The sequence below is a fragment of the Pelodiscus sinensis genome, chromosome 20 (assembly GCF_052426305.1).
Source record: "Pelodiscus sinensis isolate ZL-2025 chromosome 20, ASM5242630v1, whole genome shotgun sequence".
Taxonomy (NCBI): domain Eukaryota; kingdom Metazoa; phylum Chordata; order Testudines; family Trionychidae; genus Pelodiscus; species Pelodiscus sinensis.
This window is the reverse complement of record NC_143071.1, coordinates 18,190,431-18,208,259: the sequence shown is the minus strand read 5'-3', so window position 1 is coordinate 18,208,259 and position 17,829 is coordinate 18,190,431. Positions and strand designations below refer to the sequence as shown.

Sequence of the window (17,829 nt, the reverse complement as noted above, 5' to 3'; positions counted from 1 at the left end):
TTGAGCAGGGGCCTAGCAGTTCCTTGTTCCTATTTCTTTTCCCAGCTTTAGTATTGATTCCCTACATGATCTTGAGCAAATCATTTCTCTGTTCGGTAGGGACGGGAAGCTTACTTTGCATTTAATACTTTGAGATCGCAGCACAACGACAGAGAGAAGTTTTAAGATGTCCCTAAAGATGCTGATCCCGAGACAAAGGACATGAAATAAAAAAAAAGGGGGGGGGGGGGGATATTGACCAAATTTCCTGGAGCTAGACTGTTACCAGAGCTGAGATATTAGTGGTAAGCAAGGAGCCAGAGCAGCATCTGGAAGAGATGTAGAATGTAACAACAGCGTGACACTAAAATTCAGAGATTTCTTTTCTGAATGGCAAATTCTGTTTGGATACTTGACATGCAAACACATGTTGACTCTTAGTTCACTAAAGACAGACTGAAATGTTTAACATTTATTTCCTTCCTGGCTTCTTTCCCTTCCTTGATTGTCCATCTGTTGGTGTCTCTGTGTTGTAAGCATTTCTGAAAATGAATCCTTGTAAACAGGAAACACAACTGAATCTCTGCTAATTCAATCAATCCAGCTAAAGAGAGACACAAGGAAAATGATGGGGGCATTATGATTAGGGTAACAACATTTAATGAAGTCAGATTTTACTCAAACACTACCATGCAATCTCTTTCCAAATGGACACTTGCAGATTACCACTTTTATGGGGGTGGGGGGAAATGTGTATAAGCGTTTTCTGTCTTTTGTACTTCATGCTCTTTGGGGATTTTGTCATTTTCTTCCCCTTTGCTTTTTAATCTTCTAATCACCACAGATGTACACTGTGAGCTTATCCCAGCCCAAAGCATCCTTCTTTCCAAACTTGTAGTGGGCAGTGGAGTAAAACACACAGTTACATGAAAAGATGGCAGCCCAGTTGAAAAAAATCAATACAAACAAAGCCGCAGGAGACAAGACATTAGCTCAAATTTCCAACCCATTTCAGAATCTTTATTGAAAAAAATTAATCACAGCATCTGAATTATTATTCAAACACATTTAATAAACAAAGAGAAACAGTAGCAAAGGGCACTGACACATGACAAACTGTACAAAACCTCTGGGTTTGCAGGCAAAACCTGAGGGTGAGGAGCCTACGGCTGAGCTGCAGAGGTCTGAGGAACTGTGCCCTCACCCCTGTGGCTGACCCCCTTCCTTCCCCTCGGACCACTCAGTCACCCCTGAGAAGATTGATTTAAAAATGTGCAGAAACAAAGACACTTTAAGAGAAGGTTAATTCCAGTCTCACCATAATGGAACAATTTAGGCCACTGGGAAATTAGATAAAACTCACTATCCGATCCCAGAGCTAATGCTTTAAAGTGAACCTTCCCAAGATGCAAAACCCCACAGCTATTCATCACACCTCCTACCACTGCTCCCCTCTCCCAGGTACCAAAATATACTGCCCAGGAGGGGCAACAGGACTGATTTCATGTGATTTTTTTTCTTTCAGCTTTCATTTGAGGAGATGTGACTGAACTAAAGGCAATGGAACGGAAAGCCCCATCTCCAGCAGTGCACCAATGCAACTGGTATGTAATGTGGAAACCAAGTGAGACGAGTTCTTTAGACTTTACTGTCTGCGACAGGTAACCTTTCGCCCTGTTACAGAGGAGCAACTCTAAAGCCTCCTTCTCTAGATGGACTGCAAGTCTTTGTACCTAAAGGAGCCCAGAGCCTTCCAGAAGCCTAGAACAGTCCCCTATTATTACCAAAAATCTTGAGATTCAGTGGGGACGCAAATGATAGAAATCATTTTCTACAAAACAACTCGCTCCAAGAACAGTCAATTGAATTTCAGGGGGGCATTAAATCCACCAACATTTCTGGTTGGAAAGGGAAGTGGGGGAGAGAACAGAATGTAATCTTTATTGTCTGTTCCCCCATGTATCTGGCAGAAACATTCAATTCTTTGCAACTTAAACAGGACACACTGAAGTGGTCACGGCCTGTTGTAACTACCTGGTTGTTCTTCTGGTTTGTTTTACTGGCACCGTTCCTGTTGGGTGTGGAGAAGGTAGGGCTGTAGCTTTTTTCAAACAGCTATTCTGACAGCAGGCACTCCTCATATGGGCTTCACAGGCATGGGGTATCATTCTGCCAAAAACTGCACTGGGTAAAATGTCACCCTCCAAGCAAACCTAGCATTGCTTCGTGCCCACCAGCTTGAACAACATGTCAGAGAGGCTTTTTGTTGATAATGTGAATAGGGCAGCTAAATTATTCCTGCTATTGTTAGTCGGATCATTCCCAACTTCTCATTCTCCCGGGTGGAAGGGAGGGGGTGGTGAGATAGATGATGGTGCAAAGGCTAGTGTGATATGTGGCTTTTATGCTGCTGAACTGCATACGTGCATTTTTTTTTTATTTCTCAGCTCTGGCCGCAAACTGACTATGGCTGGGGCTACAAGATACCCATAGTTAAGAGCTATATGTACACATCACAGTGTTATTTGGGCCCAGCCAAGGCATCCAGTCTATTCACACCCATGTCATTTCACCACGACAGACAGGAAAGAAAGGGCGGGGGAGCAAGAAAGCTGGACTTTAGAGTATGGTGCCACACCAACTGAATGTTAACAGCCCCAAACTGACACAATGTGAGTTCAAAGACATTTGGCACAGTCTGTTGCTACCAAGACTAGCTAGCACCTTCCTTCCTGAGAAAGAGGTGAAGACCCCACTGCAGGAAGTACACTGACAGCAGTTTGGAGAAAAGCTGGACTGGAGAGCGTGAGGGGGTATATCCCTCTGAGTTTCTTTACTGCACCTTGTTCAATGAAAAGGTCATCCATATCCTCAGAAGCCACTGCTCGCTGCCCTCTGCCTCAAGTCAACAAGGAGGAGACAGGATGGGAAACTTCCCTATGCACAAAACATTGACAAGACCACAGTGAGCCCAAATTCCTCCAGGGAGAATCCCACACTCATCAACCCAAACAAGGAAGTCTATGCTCGTGGCCTAGTCCAGGAACTTCCACTATGGCCTTGCCAGTGCCAGTGAATTCCAATGTATCTGGAACTTTGGTTCAACCACAGTTTGGGATTCGACTCAAAAGCCCAGGTGCCAGAGCACTGACCTACAAGGAACAAAGCCATAACAAAGGAAAAAACATGCAGCAAATTTCTACGAAATTCCATTTACCAAATAGGAGGGATATGTCACTGCCTAGGGATGGCACAGATTCATTGAAGGGATCAGTGACTCCAGTTTGGCTAAGATTAGAATTAAAGAGAGAGGCACAAACGAACATTTGCACGTCCATTCAAGGCATTCCAAAAAAAGTCACAAAAGTCGACACATCACTTTGGACAAGAAACATTACAACACTTTGGCAACTTTCACCAAGCCCCCCAAAGTCTCTGCAATGCCCCTTGGTACTTTGCGCTGACCTACTGAAGGTGGGATAATGAGGGGGCTGCAGATGTGGAATCGCCATACGTCAATTGGGGCCCCAAACTATCAGATGGATTTAAAACAAACCTACCTGCTTCTACAGTACAAAATAAAGCCTCCCCTAACTCCTCCTGCTGGGAGAAGACAGTAGTAGATCAAGGGAGTCCGTGCTGCTGGAGACAAACAAGGCAAAGCTGAACGTGGGAGCAACAAGTCCCTAATCTTGGTAAATCAAGTAATGTCATGCCAGGCTAAAATAGATCTATGGGAAGGGACTGGAAGGGAAGTGGGACAGGATCCCTGTCACCACTCTCATCCAACCTGGAGAGAATAAAGGACAGAACCATTTACTCTGTCACTAGCATGGGCCAATGTAGATTTTTAAATATGCATGAAGAGCAATGGGCTTTGGGATATGCCAAGAGCCCACATTAAATAGTGCCAGCAGTAGACCCCCTCCAAGACCCACATTAGACAGAAACACAAGTCCTCTCCCCACTAGACTTCTTTTGTATCTAACTCAGTGCTCAGGAACTTGACAAATACAAACAAGAATGAAAGAGTTTCAGTATTTAAAAAAAAAAAAAAAGAGACAAAGTTCTTGGTTTTTGACACTCACTTCTAAACCCTCTTCAACTGATTTGTATGGGGCCAACTGGTGGGGAGGAACACTGGAGGGTATCTTCCAAGTTTCCTATTTGATAAGCCTGGGCACACAAAATGGCACAGCTCTAATACAAATCCTCTTTCACCTATTCCAGCCCATGGCAAGTTGGGCTGACTACAAGGGCTCATGGACACAAGCAACCCTCATAAAGGCTCTGACAGGGAATCTAGCCCAGCCATTGTTGGAAAAATTCAATACAGCGCCGACCAAAAAAACAAAACAAAACATTTGGAAAAGGGACTATCCGACTGGAAGAGTCTCTTCTTTCCTTTGTTTCCTGGGATTAGAGGGAAGCCTTTGGTTTTGACCAGAATTATTCTCTGTTGGCAGGACAGGCTCAGCTTTGCTTTGCGTTAGCTCGGTTACTGTACAAGAGCAAGGCTGAACTGCGGAGAAATGCTCTGCCCAGCTAGATTGCCCTTTTGACATCTCAAAGTATAACAGAACCAGACATGTGGATCACATCCGGGATCCTCGCTCCTGAAGAATCTGAAAAGAGAAGGGCTGATATAATAAGGGTTGAACTTGGACAAATTAGGATATTAGTTCTCACAGTCTACAAAAAAAATACTATTTATGCAAATAGGGGAAGGAAAAATTGATGGAGGGGAATATGTGAAGAATCCTTAGGAGTGGCTGCTGGTTTTTACATAATTTTTATGAACACCTGATTTCCTTGGAAAAGACAGGCCTGTGCTAAAACACTTGGCTTTTGGTCACAGCAAGGCACTGACTTTTGCTGCACCTTGACAAAAATCTTTTATCGTTTCAGATTGTGTGATTTGTGAATATTTAATGATGCATCGTCTTGGTTCATAACACAGTTCTTCCCCTGTTTCTACCCAGGTACCTCACCCACTCAGATTCCACAGCATGAACTGTAGTATTTTTAAGCAATATATATATTTTACTTCATGAAAGACAAGGTGCTAGTGCTCCATCTCAGTGAGATAAGCATTATGACCGTTTTACAGGTGGGAAAACAGAGGCACAGATATTAAATGACCTGCTCAATGCCAAAGAGCATGTCTAACAGAGCTATCCTGGTTCTGAGGTCCACCAACACCTACGAGTCTCCCTCAGAACCTTAGAGAAACTGTGGAGATAAGATGATACAGCCTCTTCTAGAGGTAGAGGTCAGTTGCATGCAGGAACCTCAGAAGGATCATTTCATATTTTTGATATGCTGATATAGTGTTGATCAAAGAAAAAAAACCCCACAATTTCCTCTGCTCTCTGCATTGACAATCAGTTAGGAAATGTAATCTGTTCTCACCCTTTCTTCACTCCTTTTTACATATTTAAAACAAAGTTCATCCCCTTTTCCTTATATATCCATGGCTCAATGTGAAATGTATGAAGAGCTTTGGATCTGGATAGATTTGCTGTAATGTCATCTAGTAAAACTGAAAATTCACTGGGATGGAGGAAAGAGTGGAAGAGAATAAGTGTGCACAAGGAATTATATCAATTTCATGGCATCGTTAGAGCACAGAGGAATTTTTTTTCTTCTGTACATGGGGCCATTTAAAGACAGCTCTCTTCACCAGGCTCCTCACCTTTGCCTTCTCGCTAGGTTCGATGACAATGCCATTGGTAGAGTTATTGAGCTCCCTGGAGACGACACAGAGGAATTCTGCCTGGTCCTCATTGCCATAGTTATAGGAAGATCCGATGCTGATTAGCTGAAGAACAGGAAAATAACCAAGAGGGTGTAAGGATGAATGCAGCAATAGCTAGGATGACTATCCATCCCATTTTTAATGGGACAGTCCCTTATTTAAGCCCTGGTGCTGGTGTCCCGCCTTTAAAAAAAAAAAAAAAAGCCAATTGTCCTGTATTTTCCACACTGGTGCGCCCCCTGCTGGTCAGTGGGCAATTAGCAGGCAATTAGCATAGCTGCAGCAGCCTCCTGTTTGTGGCTGGCGGGGGGCAAAGTTTGGGGGTACTGAGGACGTTGCCCCCACCCCAAACCCAAACTTCAGTGAAAGTGCAGGGCAGTCCTGGGGACAGAGCCACCTTCCCTTTCTCCCCATCCCCTGGCCAGTTTGGAGGTAGGAATTTGCAGCCATGCAGTGCAGGGCATCTGCTCCCCTGCTTGGTGCCATGGTGCAGACAGCTGTGCTGTTCCCTCCTCTCATGCTGCTGCAGGGGCAGAGGGGTGAAGATGTCCTCAGCACCCAGTCCCAGTCCCCTTTTCTCACACATATGGTAAGAGTTGTAAGAGTTGCAGGAGTGGGGAACCAGATTCCATGTCTGGCAGAGCCTTTGGGGGACGGGCTGCAGTGTAGCCTCCTGGCACACAGCCTCTAGTTACAATTTGGAGATATACCTATTGCAGAGAACTGGAAGGGACCATGAAAGGTCAAGTCCAGTCCCCTGCCCTCACGGCAGGACCAAGTACCATCACTGACAGATTAGCCCCAAATACCTAAATGGCCCCCTCAAGGATTGAACTCACAACCCTGGGTTTAGCAGGCCAATGCTCAAACCACTGAGCTATCGCTCCCCCCATCTCTGTCCCCTGAGCTACCCCCCTACTCGCACAGAGCCCCTAGCTACTTCTTGCCTGCACCCTGAGCTAGCCCTGCCCTCACACAGCCTCTGGCTACCCCCTTCCTGCAATGAGCTACCTGCCTGCCTGCCTACACACAGCCCCAGCCACTCCTCTTTCTATACCTTGAGCTACCTGTTCCAGGCTCCCTGAGTAGCTGTTTTCAAACTTGAGCTAAGTCCCCTCCCCACCATTTAAGCCATATTTTTTGGTTGCGCCTCCCCCTGCCATAACCAAGACACCCTGCTGGGATGAATCAGGATGGAGGTAGCACTGCCTCCCCAGATCTGCCACATGAAGCTGGCTTGAGCCTGCTGGCCTCTGTCCCCAAAACAGAAGTCATACTACACTCAGACAGAGAAAGGGTTACAGCCTAAATGGACTTGGGATCCCATAAGTCCCATGTCTCCCAACCACTTCTCTGACAGGTGACGCATGGGAGTGAAAGAGACAGCACTGCACCCCCCCAAAAAAATCCATGGGCAGGAGGATTAAGGGATTGGCCACCAGCCAGCAGGCCCAGAGTCTCTGGGCATCTGGGGGATCCTGGCACCAGTATCAGGGGTAGATCCTTGCTCCAGCACTTTGCGCACCAGCTCACCTGTCCCTTGTAATGCAGAGCAGTAGCGGGGGAAGTTATGCTGGGACCCGCAAGCCAGAATGAGTGCTGTAATGGCGATCATTATCGACTAATGGAGTAGTCAATAAAAAAAAAAAATCTATTGACTACTCGATTAGGAAAGTAACCACATTTTAACAGCCTTAGTATTCACCATAAGGAAATATGGACACTCTAGCAATAGCCAATGTACTTAGCTCTGTCCTTGATACTACCTTGTGAACTGTAATAACTGGCTGGTTGAACCCAGTCTGAACTAAAGTTTCAACAGGAAAAAAATGTCTTGGATGCTGACTTGTGTTATAAGCCTTCCCCTCAAATGGTAGGGGCCATGACTAGACGTGCTGCAGAGTCCCCTGGTGGTGGATGAGCTGGGAAAATTCTGACTGTAATGTAAAAGGGGAACTTGGAAAGCTGTGATACGTTTTCCAATTCAGGACAAAATTGATGAAATGTTGCAGTACAAAATGTTAATCCCCAGCCAAATACTTCAGAGACTAGATATGCCAGGCAATGTGGGCTCTACAGAAAGAATCACTCACCCCAGAGGATACACCTGTTTCAGTTCTAGGAATACAACTCCGGACTTTTTGACACAGAAACACTGGACAGGCAACATGTTTATCACAAAGGTAGGAGGACACTGTACTCCAGCAACTAAAGTGGGGTGGACAATAGAAGAGCACGGACCAGGTCATTGCTTCCACAGCTCCCATTGGCCAGAAAGTGCAATCCACAGCCAATAGAAACTGCAATCACCCGTATCTGCAGAGCCACAGGTAAATATAGTGGTCATGGCCCAGGAGGGGCTAATCCTGGCAAACTGGATCTGACCCATGGGCTGGTATTTGCCCACTCCTGAACTAAGTGATACCTGACAAACTGGCACAATTCTTCTATAATTATTACATTAAAGTGACAACCTGGAATAAACAGCATAGTTACAGACTGAAGAAAAACAGTATGAATGGTGTGTATTTTAATGGATATACTTTGATTTTAGAAAAGAGAACTTTGCACTAAAACAAGGTATAGACGTGGATCATTGTGCCCTTAATATAATCATCATATCCATTGTTCTGCAGGTTTGAAGGAGGATTAGCCAAGCTATAATAATAGAAATGTCTTGTATAATGAATATGCTTTAATGGTTGCATTGATTCATTATGGAGGACAAAAGACTTGGTCTCTAGATGTCAATGGACTGTTTTTCCTTTGTATTTCACCACTTGACTGTCTCAACTATAATGAACTTGAACAGCTGCACTTCAGACCACAAATCACAATGGGTACATAGAATCCATGTAAATTAGAAAAGATATTTAGCTGCTCTCTCTCCTACCTCACTATGCTGCTATTGATACTCGCCCTAGCTTTCATTGAGCGAGCAGAGTATATGCACAGGAACAGGAGAATCACATCCCTAGCTTATAGAACAGCCACAGCCACAGCCACAGCCACAGAGGGAACCTGTCAGGGGATGACAGGGGAATTTAATTCCTCACCCTGGTCAATCCTTGGTATCTGTGCTTCTAACAAAGAGAGTAAGTAGTGCCGAATGTGATAAGGATGCTTGTCCATTGAACAATGGACACTGAACAACCACTCTGATTTCATATTGGACAGTCACAGATTTTGGTCACTACTAAACTGGACTGGATTGGACAGATGATCTAGAAAGCAAAGGCTTTGTCTTGTTAGTCCTATGAGCCATTTGGTATATTTCATTCCAAGTAGATGTTGCAGATTACAGTTCAGGAACAGTGAACTGTAGCCAATGGGAGCTGCGAGGCTCTGGGGCTGCGGAGCCAGTAAGTAGACAAACCAGAGTGGCCCGCTAGCAGCTCTCTCAGAGTGGGTCTGTGGAACACTTTGAGAAATATTGTACTACAGCCATACAAGAAAACTTTGTTATTTCTGGTACCAAAGCTGAGGCACTTTTATACCCTCTGGATCCTCCCTGAAACATGGTCAGCAAACTGGTTATGTTGCAAATGCAGAGTGTTTAGCATTTGCAGGATAAGGTACTTCTCATGTCACTCAACACTTCCCCTTGAAAGGGCCATGCTACTGGGCTCTAAAGAAAGTTGTTTTAATTTCTTCTGGATTCCATTTATTCTCCTTAGACTAAAGCTCCACAGTGGAGCCAGGAAAAGCAGGAGGAGAGAAGAATTTCTCAAGTCTGACAAATTTAATTACTTCTTATTATAGGTTCAGTAAGCTACTGTTGCTCTTCTGCCAGTCATTCCATGTAAGGTGGACTGATTCTGGATTAGGGAAGTTAATGGGTAACCAGTAACTTGGTGCCTAGGAGCAGCCCCTGCCCTCGGCCCACTGAGGGCAGAGGGATGCTCCAGCCCTAGTGGGCCCACCGCACTGCAAGCTGGCCTGGGATCTAGCAGCTGTGTAACAGACCAGCAGAGCCAATAGCCCTGTGGGCTGGGGGCTGCTCCAGTCAGGCTGGTGTGGTCCCCCACCTGGAGTTCTCGCTTAATTGGTTTACTGGTTAAACCTAATGTTTAACCCAGTGGTCCCCAAGGTTTTGGGGCTGCCGGGCGCCTGGGGGCGGGGCCGCTCACGCGCTGCGCGTACGGGGGCGGGGCCGCTCACAGGCCATGTGACTGGGGGCGAGGCCAAGCATGCGCCGCACGCCCGAGGCCAGCACAGGCATGTGCCACGACCCCGGGCAGAGGCTGCCCAGGTATCGCGCACCCAGGGCCGGCACGCGCAGCACACCCGGGGCCAGTGCCGGGGCCAGCGCCGGCATGGGTACGCACAGCGCCCCCGGGGCCAGCACCGGCTCGCGGGGTGCCCTCGGGGACGGGGCCAGGGCCAGGGCCAGGGCCGGGACACGTGCGGCACCCCGGGGGCGGGGGCCGGCCATGCGCCCGGGGCTGGCACCTGCCGCATGCCCGGGGGCGGGGCCAGCCCAGATTGCTCCGCGGGCACACATAAATAGCCATGGCGCCCACGGGCACGACGTAGGGGACCACTGGTTTAACCGGTTAACTGATTAAATGCGATTTTACATCCCTATTCTGGATACAGATTTCCCCTTGTCCTCAGCAAAGAGGAGTCATGAGAGGTGTAGATAAACAGAAATCTAAACCCATTCCATATGCTGTTCCCAGAGGGGGATTCCTTTAATCGGATATAGGAATAGCAATCATTGGCAACAGTACCTGTTCAAATTTCCATCCATCAGACATAGTGGAAACCATCTGTGTGAGTTCTTCCTCTTGGCACTGCAGGACTCTATACACATGTTTCACAGGCCCCTAAAGCAACAAGGTGGGGGGGGGAGAAGAGGAGCAATATTAAAATCAGGAGGAGTTGGTTTAACTGTGTTTGCTTACAACTGAGACTTTAGCTTCTTCTTGTAGGGAAATTGGATGTTTTGTGCCATGAGGATTATATTAGAAGAGGGAGACTGAGTTGCACTGACCTTCCCAAGCTAGTCTATATTAAATAATTTTTTTTCCGTATTGAGGGGAGTGAGGATTTTGAGATGACATTATCAAAAGCATTTAACTGATGTTAGGAGTCCAAGTCCTCCATGTGTGTTTCTAGATTTGAATCTATAAGTTAAAAATCATAGTTCACCACCAGCAAAAAGAAATGCTATTCTGAGATGGTTTATATTTGATGGAAATATTAAAATTGTCTGGAAAGGACAAGAGAAACATACACAGAGAGCTCATTTTGTAAATATAATGGGAGAGAAAAATCAGCCAAGTTCCCTTTCCTAGAATTGGCTTTAGGGAAAGAACTTCAGAGGGGTAGCCGAGTTAGTCTGTAACAAGAAAAACAAATAGTCTTGTAGCATTTTAAAGACTAACCAAACATGTAGATGATATCATGAGCTTTCGTGGGCACAACTCACTTATTCAAATGACAGGCAAAGAAGTGGGTTATGCCCATGAAAGCTCATGATACCATCTACAAGTTTTGTTAGTCTTTAAAGTGATACTAGACTATTTGTTGTTTTTAAAGTTTTTCCCTTTAGGTAAAGAGTCACCCACAACTGAGAGATGTTACTACATCAGGAAAGGGAAACAGATTACACTGGGCACTCTCACAAACTGTTTATGCAGCTTAACATTTTCTGCCAAAAAAGTATCACTGCACTTTTATTAATGCAAATTAAAAAAAAAAAAACGAAACCCAAATCCCATTCTTTAAATGGGATACATAGCCCATCTCCCCATATGGTCTTTTAAGAGGTCAGCCAACTAATCTGCTTTTGGATTCCAAAGTCCTCTCTGTTGCCTTTGAGTCCTCATTTTCATGCCTTGTTTCAAATGACCCTATTTACAGCCCCCTTTTATTCCATGTTCCTGACCTCTACGTGCAAGTAGGGGGAAGCACATTTGGGAGCCTGTGTCGGTAGCCATGAAGGATGCTCTCTTTCAATCATATGTTGAATACAAGAGGAAGTAGGAACACCCAACCGTTTGAGAGACAAGACATGTCTCACCCTGGAGTGCACTTTCTCCCTGTCACACCCCTATAAATGATTGAATCCTGATGACTAAGTTTTTCTACTTAAGTTTTAACATGCATTACTTGAGAGGTTCTGTTCTCATTGTCCCGTATCCGCTCCTTCACCAGACGCACAAGGGATGCAATATTGTAAAACTCAGCTTCTTCCAGTACCCCTAAAAATATGCCAAAGCAGAGAAAGGAATTCTGTTAGTCAACAGAAAACAGAATAAGGTCAATTTTATCAAAAGGGTGCAGTGCATGATATCAGTTTGTATTTAACCTTATATTTGCAATCTAGCCTGTCTGTGGTGCAATAAATAGATGCAGAATGGATGGTGCTATTGATCTCAGTCTGGAAGAAAATGCTCTATTCATCTGGTAATAGCCTCCTTTATGTGAAAGCACATGATATCTAACTCCTCCTTCTCTAGGATTATAGAAAGCCCCAAGGCTTTAATAGGGAAATACTGCTCTTTTATTGGAGGCTTTTGGCAAAATATATTTAGCCATCTCAGATCAATCTGTTTCATCCCAGCATATTACAAAAAAGCCATTAATGGCTTTGGATATACAGGAGTGCAATCTGAAGAGTGAACAAGAGAGATCATTCTTAGAGAATGTCTCCTCTTTTTCTCAAAAAGTACAATTTGCTGTTCAAAGTCAATGAGTTAAGCATAGCAAGGTTATGATCTAGTATTCTTGGCTTCCAATATATATTGTTTTCATATTATTCATGAGCATCTTTGCGGGAAACTAAAAGAAAACATAGTATTATTGTGAAATGGAGCTTATGCACAAGGCACCATGTTCATGCATTAGTAAGCTTCCATACCCAAACTTGTCAATCATTGTCTAGGGTTAGTCAAACAATACCAATAGGGCCTTGACAGTTCTTCACTCTGCAATACATTTTTTCTTACCTTCTTCTGCCAGCTCTTTGTTTAATATGAGTTTTCCATGTCGGAGGTAGTTCAGGATCGGACCAAAATAAGTGGGATCCCTGTCAATGAGATATGCCCCCGTCTCATCCTGTGAAACACACATGGGAGTCAAGTTAGATGTCCCCTACACAGGGACTCCTAAAATTATTAGCTCCTGTAAAGATGTATTGATGTTAATGATGAGAAAACATTCCAAAATTTGTTATCTAGACAGGTGCAGGTTTATATTTGCCCTGTTGAGTAGATAAGGTCTGGATGTACAGTATGGCAAGCAAGCCTGTCTACACTACTTTTCTTTCTACAACTTCTGATCCAACATGAGTATCTGTTAAAAGGATAGTTAAAGTGAACCAGAGAAGTTGGTGCGTGAGAGGAATAGCATGAAATAGATCATCCCGATCACAGGAACTGGGTTTTCATTCATGCAAAAAGAAGAGGCAACTCCAATTTTTAAAAATAACCTATTTATATGTAAATGCCAATCTCAAAACCTTATGTTAATTCCTGAACTCCTTTTCGTTTACCTGAAAATTACACCGAGGCCAAAAGACTCCTTGGGAATCAGGCAATCTAAAATGGCTCTTGTTCCATAAAATGCGTCTTTAAAATAAAACTTCCTTGCCCAGAGGCCAAATCTCAGCTTATCATTCAAAATAGATTGTATATTTTACTTCAATTCTTCCATCTAAATTATGTTTCCATAGACAGTCCTTGTTAATCTTTACTTCAAATCTCTATAGATTATGCTGGATTCAGCATCTGTTTGTACCAATTCATTTTAGAGTGACTATTGGCACTAATATCTGCTCCTAAAGCACCAAATACTACTGATAAAGTTTAGAAATAAACAGTACTTTATGGACAAATAAGACAACCCTTGACCTGAACGTATAACAGCGTTAGAACATAATCATGCAAACTCCAGCTTACTGAATTCAATGGGGACTACTCTTAAGTGTTTAATGCAGTGAGCCCAATATTTAGACTTAATGTCATAATAGAAAGTAATAAGCAAGTAGCAGAACTGGGGGGAGGGTTACAACAAGGTAATGTATGTATGTCTTGGTGATTCCAATGTGTATTGACATAAAAATATTTTTGATTGTTTAACTGGATTCATGCAAGCATACACCGAACCAGGGTACCTTAAGGGACAATTACTTTTTCTTATGAGTGAAAGTAAATAAAAATTTTGGTCACATTAGCACTCATTCAGCACTGTGACAACAGGGTCAAACGTTACTGCTCCCACAAAAACTGCAGTCTTTTAATATCAGTCTGCTTTTTGTTTCTGTGACTTGTTCAATCAGAAAACATGAGAATTTTCTTTCTTTCTTTCTTTCTTTCTTTCTTTCTTTCTTTCTTTCTTTCTTTCTTTCTTTCTTTCTTTCTTTCTTTCTTTCTTTCTTTCTTTCTTTCTTTCTTTCTTTCTTTCTTTCTTTACTGATTGAAAATGATTAATGGTTTTCATCTCCTCTGGACAATATGTTGATTTCTAAACTATGCGTCAGATGCTCACAAACGCTTCATTATTTTTCCACTTTTTAAAATCAATATTGCAATAACAAGTTAGTTCTCTATATTGGGACCTTCACAGAAGATTGGCAGGGTGCTGTATATCATTATAAAATTAACAAAACGTAATAGGCGAAAGAAAACACATTTCTTGAACCAAGTTTAATGTGTTGACACATAACAGTGCAGACTTTTTGAAATACACTTTGATGCAGTGAGCATTCATTATCATTAGAAGTAGGTCGCACTTCTATTTTTAAACACCACAGAAAGGTTTTGTTCATTGAACAAATTAAGTGGTACTGAGATTGGGGCAGTCTGCTCTATAGCACAAATATGATTTTTTTCTGAAGCTCCTTCTTACTCTGTACTGAGATACTAAGGTAATGGCAGGCAGAAATTTAAACTCCTGATTAATTGTAATTGGAAGGAGGGATTATTTAATTCTGTATCTAATCTCTCTGTAAAGTACTTTTGTGAAATTTATATAAAGAATATCATAGAAAATAAAAGTTGTGGTTACCAACATAGTGATTTATTTGTGAAATTCCCAGTGTGGGTAGGAGATAGAAATCTGAGTTCTCAAAGCTGCAGACCAAAGTAAATAGCATGTTAATATACTTAATAAGTAATAAAGCAAGCCAGAGAAGAATATAAAGAAAAATAGAAATGACAAATATATTCCCAGGCTGAGAAAAATTACTAAATATTTATATCTAGAGAACAGAGAAGTGTTTTATAATTGATGAGCACTTCCCCATACTCATTAGTTCTCATAAATAAGTCATTGTTCAGGTGCAGCCTAAAGGATTTGGGGGCATGTGATACACTTATTTATGCTGAATACATATGGGTGTGGGAAACAAAGCTGGTAGTTAGTGTTATGATGTAGTACAGTATAGCTGTAGTGGAAGAGTAACAGAAGATCTAGATGAGAGGGGTATGGTTAGTGTTTATGCTGGGTGAACAAATGCCCACAGCTTCAATCCCCTCAAGTTGTCTGATCAAAGCTGGGTCCCCTCCCTCCAACAGAAGCAGCACAGATTGGGGGGAGGGACAGAGGAGCCTGCTGTGAGTGTTAGGGATGTTAAGAAGCAGGTATTTAACTAATCGTGTAGTCAATAAAATTATTAACTACACAATTAGTCGATAGGTGAAGGTGCTCAGTCCTGGCTCGTGCCAGGTCCGGGAGCTACACCTGCTGTGGTTCTGCATTTTAAATGTAGTAGAATCATAGAGCTGGAAGAGAGCTCAGGAGGTCATCAAGGCCAGCCCCCTGCCCAAGGCAGGACCAATCCCAACTAAATCAACCCAGCCAGGACTTTGTCAAGCTGAGACTTAAACACCTCTAAGGATGGAGATTCCACCACCTCACTAGGTAACCCATTCCAGTGCTTCACCACCCTCCTAGTGGAATAGTTTTTCCTAATATCCAACCTAAACCTCCCCTCTGTAACTTGAGACCATTGCTCCTTGTTCTGCCATCTCCATCCTCTTTGGAACCTCCCTTCAGGGAGGTGTGTCAGCGACCAGGGAACTTGCGAACAGATGGTTCAGCAGCCTCTGCCTTCGGTCAGCTCAGGCCACTGTGAACAGAGGCTGCTGCCAGAGTAGCTTCCCTTGCCCCCCACGCTGCTGCCTCTGATATAGGCAGCGAGGGGAGGGAGGGCAGGCGGCACCTAGGCTTATCGAGTAGTCAACTACTTGCTTACACCCTAGTGAGTGTAGTGATAAAGGGACATGTCACCCTCCGCCCCCCCCCACCCATGTGGAGGGTGAACATAGCTAGGGCTCATGGATTAAGTATGAAACAAAAAAACAGGACTATGTAGCACTTTAAAGACTAACAAAAGTGGCTTTGTATATGTGTGGACACTGCAATCCTGCTATATCTTGGCAAAGGGGAAGGCACTGATTGTTCTGTATCTCTACTGGAGGCATATTAACCAGTTAAGCACTGACATAAATTGCCCAGGGAGGTTGTGAAATCTCCACCATTGGAGATTTTTAAAAGCAGGTTAAACAAATGCCTGTCAAGGGTAGTATAGATCGGGGTGGGCAAACTATGGTCCATGGGCCTGATCCAGCCTGTAGCCTATCCCAGCAGCACAGAGCATCTCCAGGGTGCTCAAAGCTGCTGGCTCCTCCCTGTGATTCTGTGCTGGGGGGTGGGGCGAGGCAATGCAGCACAATCTCTCAGTTCCCATTAGCTGATTTCCAGCCAATAGGAGCTGAGAGACTGTGCTGGGAGCTAGGGCAGTCCAGGAAGCCTACCTCCCCGTCCCCTCCTCCTTTTCCTCCCCCTGCAGTGCAGAGAGCCACATGGAACAGCCAACTACTTTGAGCAAGTTTGGGGCTGCTGGCAGGCAGGTAAGCCTGTGAGTGCTGCTGGCCAGGAGCTGCTTAGGCATGCGCCTCCTAGACAGAGCCCACCTCTGGCACCCTAACTTCCTCCCAGAGTCTGCACCACCTCCGACACCTCTCCCACAGATCAGAATCCTCTCCTATACCCATATTCCCTCCTGGAGTCTGCACCTCCCAGACCCCTACCACAGTCACAACCCTCTCAGTCACCCAGATTTCCTTTTAGACCCCACAGTGTCTTCTACACCTAGTCCTCTATTCCAAGCTCTCTTCTGCACCCAATCTCCATCCCAGAAATTACAACCAATTCCATAGAAAAGTGCAGCCCTTGAGCACTTTCCAAAATCCTGGAGCGCCCCTCCCCCAACATTAAATATTTTTGTCCACCCCTGCCGTGAGGGCAGGAGACTGGACTTGATGCCTCTTGAGATCCCTTCCAGTTCTAGCATTATATGATGGGGAGAGGGGCAGATGAAGCTTCCGTGAGACTGCAACTGGGGTTGCGGTCTCCGTAAGAGTTTGCAGAGCGTCAGGGAGCAAAACCTGGGGGTTTATATGGCGCCCGTTACCCGCACCGCGCAGCCCCTCACCTTGTCCGAGCCCAGCTCGGGCCCGTCCTGGCAGCAGAGACGGCACAGGAAGGACTTGGGCTCGCGACACAGGGTCTGTCGGGTGCTCACGAAGTATGTGCCGCCTACATTGAGCCGGATCCACTTGGAGCCAGAGCCAGGTCTGTCCGGGACGGGCGGCTCGGAGCTACGCGGGGACAGCCCCCCTCCGGAACTGGCTGGCCCGGGCAGGCGGGGGCTCGGCGGCCCGGGGGGAACCGGGATGCCCCCCAGCACTGGGCTGGGCGTACGGCCCCGCGGCGGCCCATCCCCCACCGCCATCAGCTCCGCCATCCTGGACCTCAACTGCGTGTGGCGTCCCAGGCGAGGGCAGCCACCCTCGCTCAGCGCTGTGGGGAGAGCTGGATCCTGCGCCCAGCAGCCATCGCCTCCCTCACACCGAACCCCCGCCTCCCAGGAAGGGCTGGAGTTGACTTCCGGGTCAACAGCGACCGCCGGGTCACACCAAATCCCTCCCGCGGCGCACACAAACCGACAGCTACTCTATGTCAAAGGGGGGATGCCGAGGTGCGCGTCGGGAAAGAAAAACCCGGGAATGTATTAGAATAGGCAATCCCTGAGGAAGCGCGGAATATTACTTCCGGAGTAACCGGAAGTCGGCGAGGTG

General features: G+C 45.2%; 1 protein-coding gene across 1 annotated transcript; it reads right to left on the bottom strand.

Moving 5' to 3' along the window:
- Positions 1–977: 977 nt before the first annotated feature.
- On the bottom strand, positions 978–17,753 carry KCTD2 (potassium channel tetramerization domain containing 2). Its single transcript, XM_006136410.5, has 6 exons — positions 17,184–17,753; positions 12,694–12,802; positions 11,855–11,946; positions 10,471–10,566; positions 5,675–5,800; positions 978–4,604 (listed from the first exon to the last, which is right to left on the bottom strand). Exons 1-6 carry the CDS (start codon positions 17,493–17,495, stop codon positions 4,575–4,577), a joined length of 765 nt encoding a protein of 254 aa, XP_006136472.2. The 5' UTR covers positions 17,496–17,753; the 3' UTR covers positions 978–4,574.
- Positions 17,754–17,829: the final 76 nt, after the last annotated feature.

Bases quoted from the DNA above. Each gene is read 5' to 3' on its own strand.
- KCTD2 (XM_006136410.5), bottom strand. From the start codon at position 17,495: ATGGCGGAGCTGATGGCGGTGGGGGATGGGCCGCCGCGGGGCCGTACG. The intron at 12,803-17,183 runs GTGAGGGGCTGC...TGTGTTTCACAG, and splicing joins CCGAGCTGGGCTCGGACAAG to GATGAGACGGGGGCATATCT. The intron at 5,801-10,470 runs GTACTGTTGCCA...CCTGTTCTTCAG, and splicing joins ATGGATGGAAATTTGAACAG to CTAATCAGCATCGGATCTTC.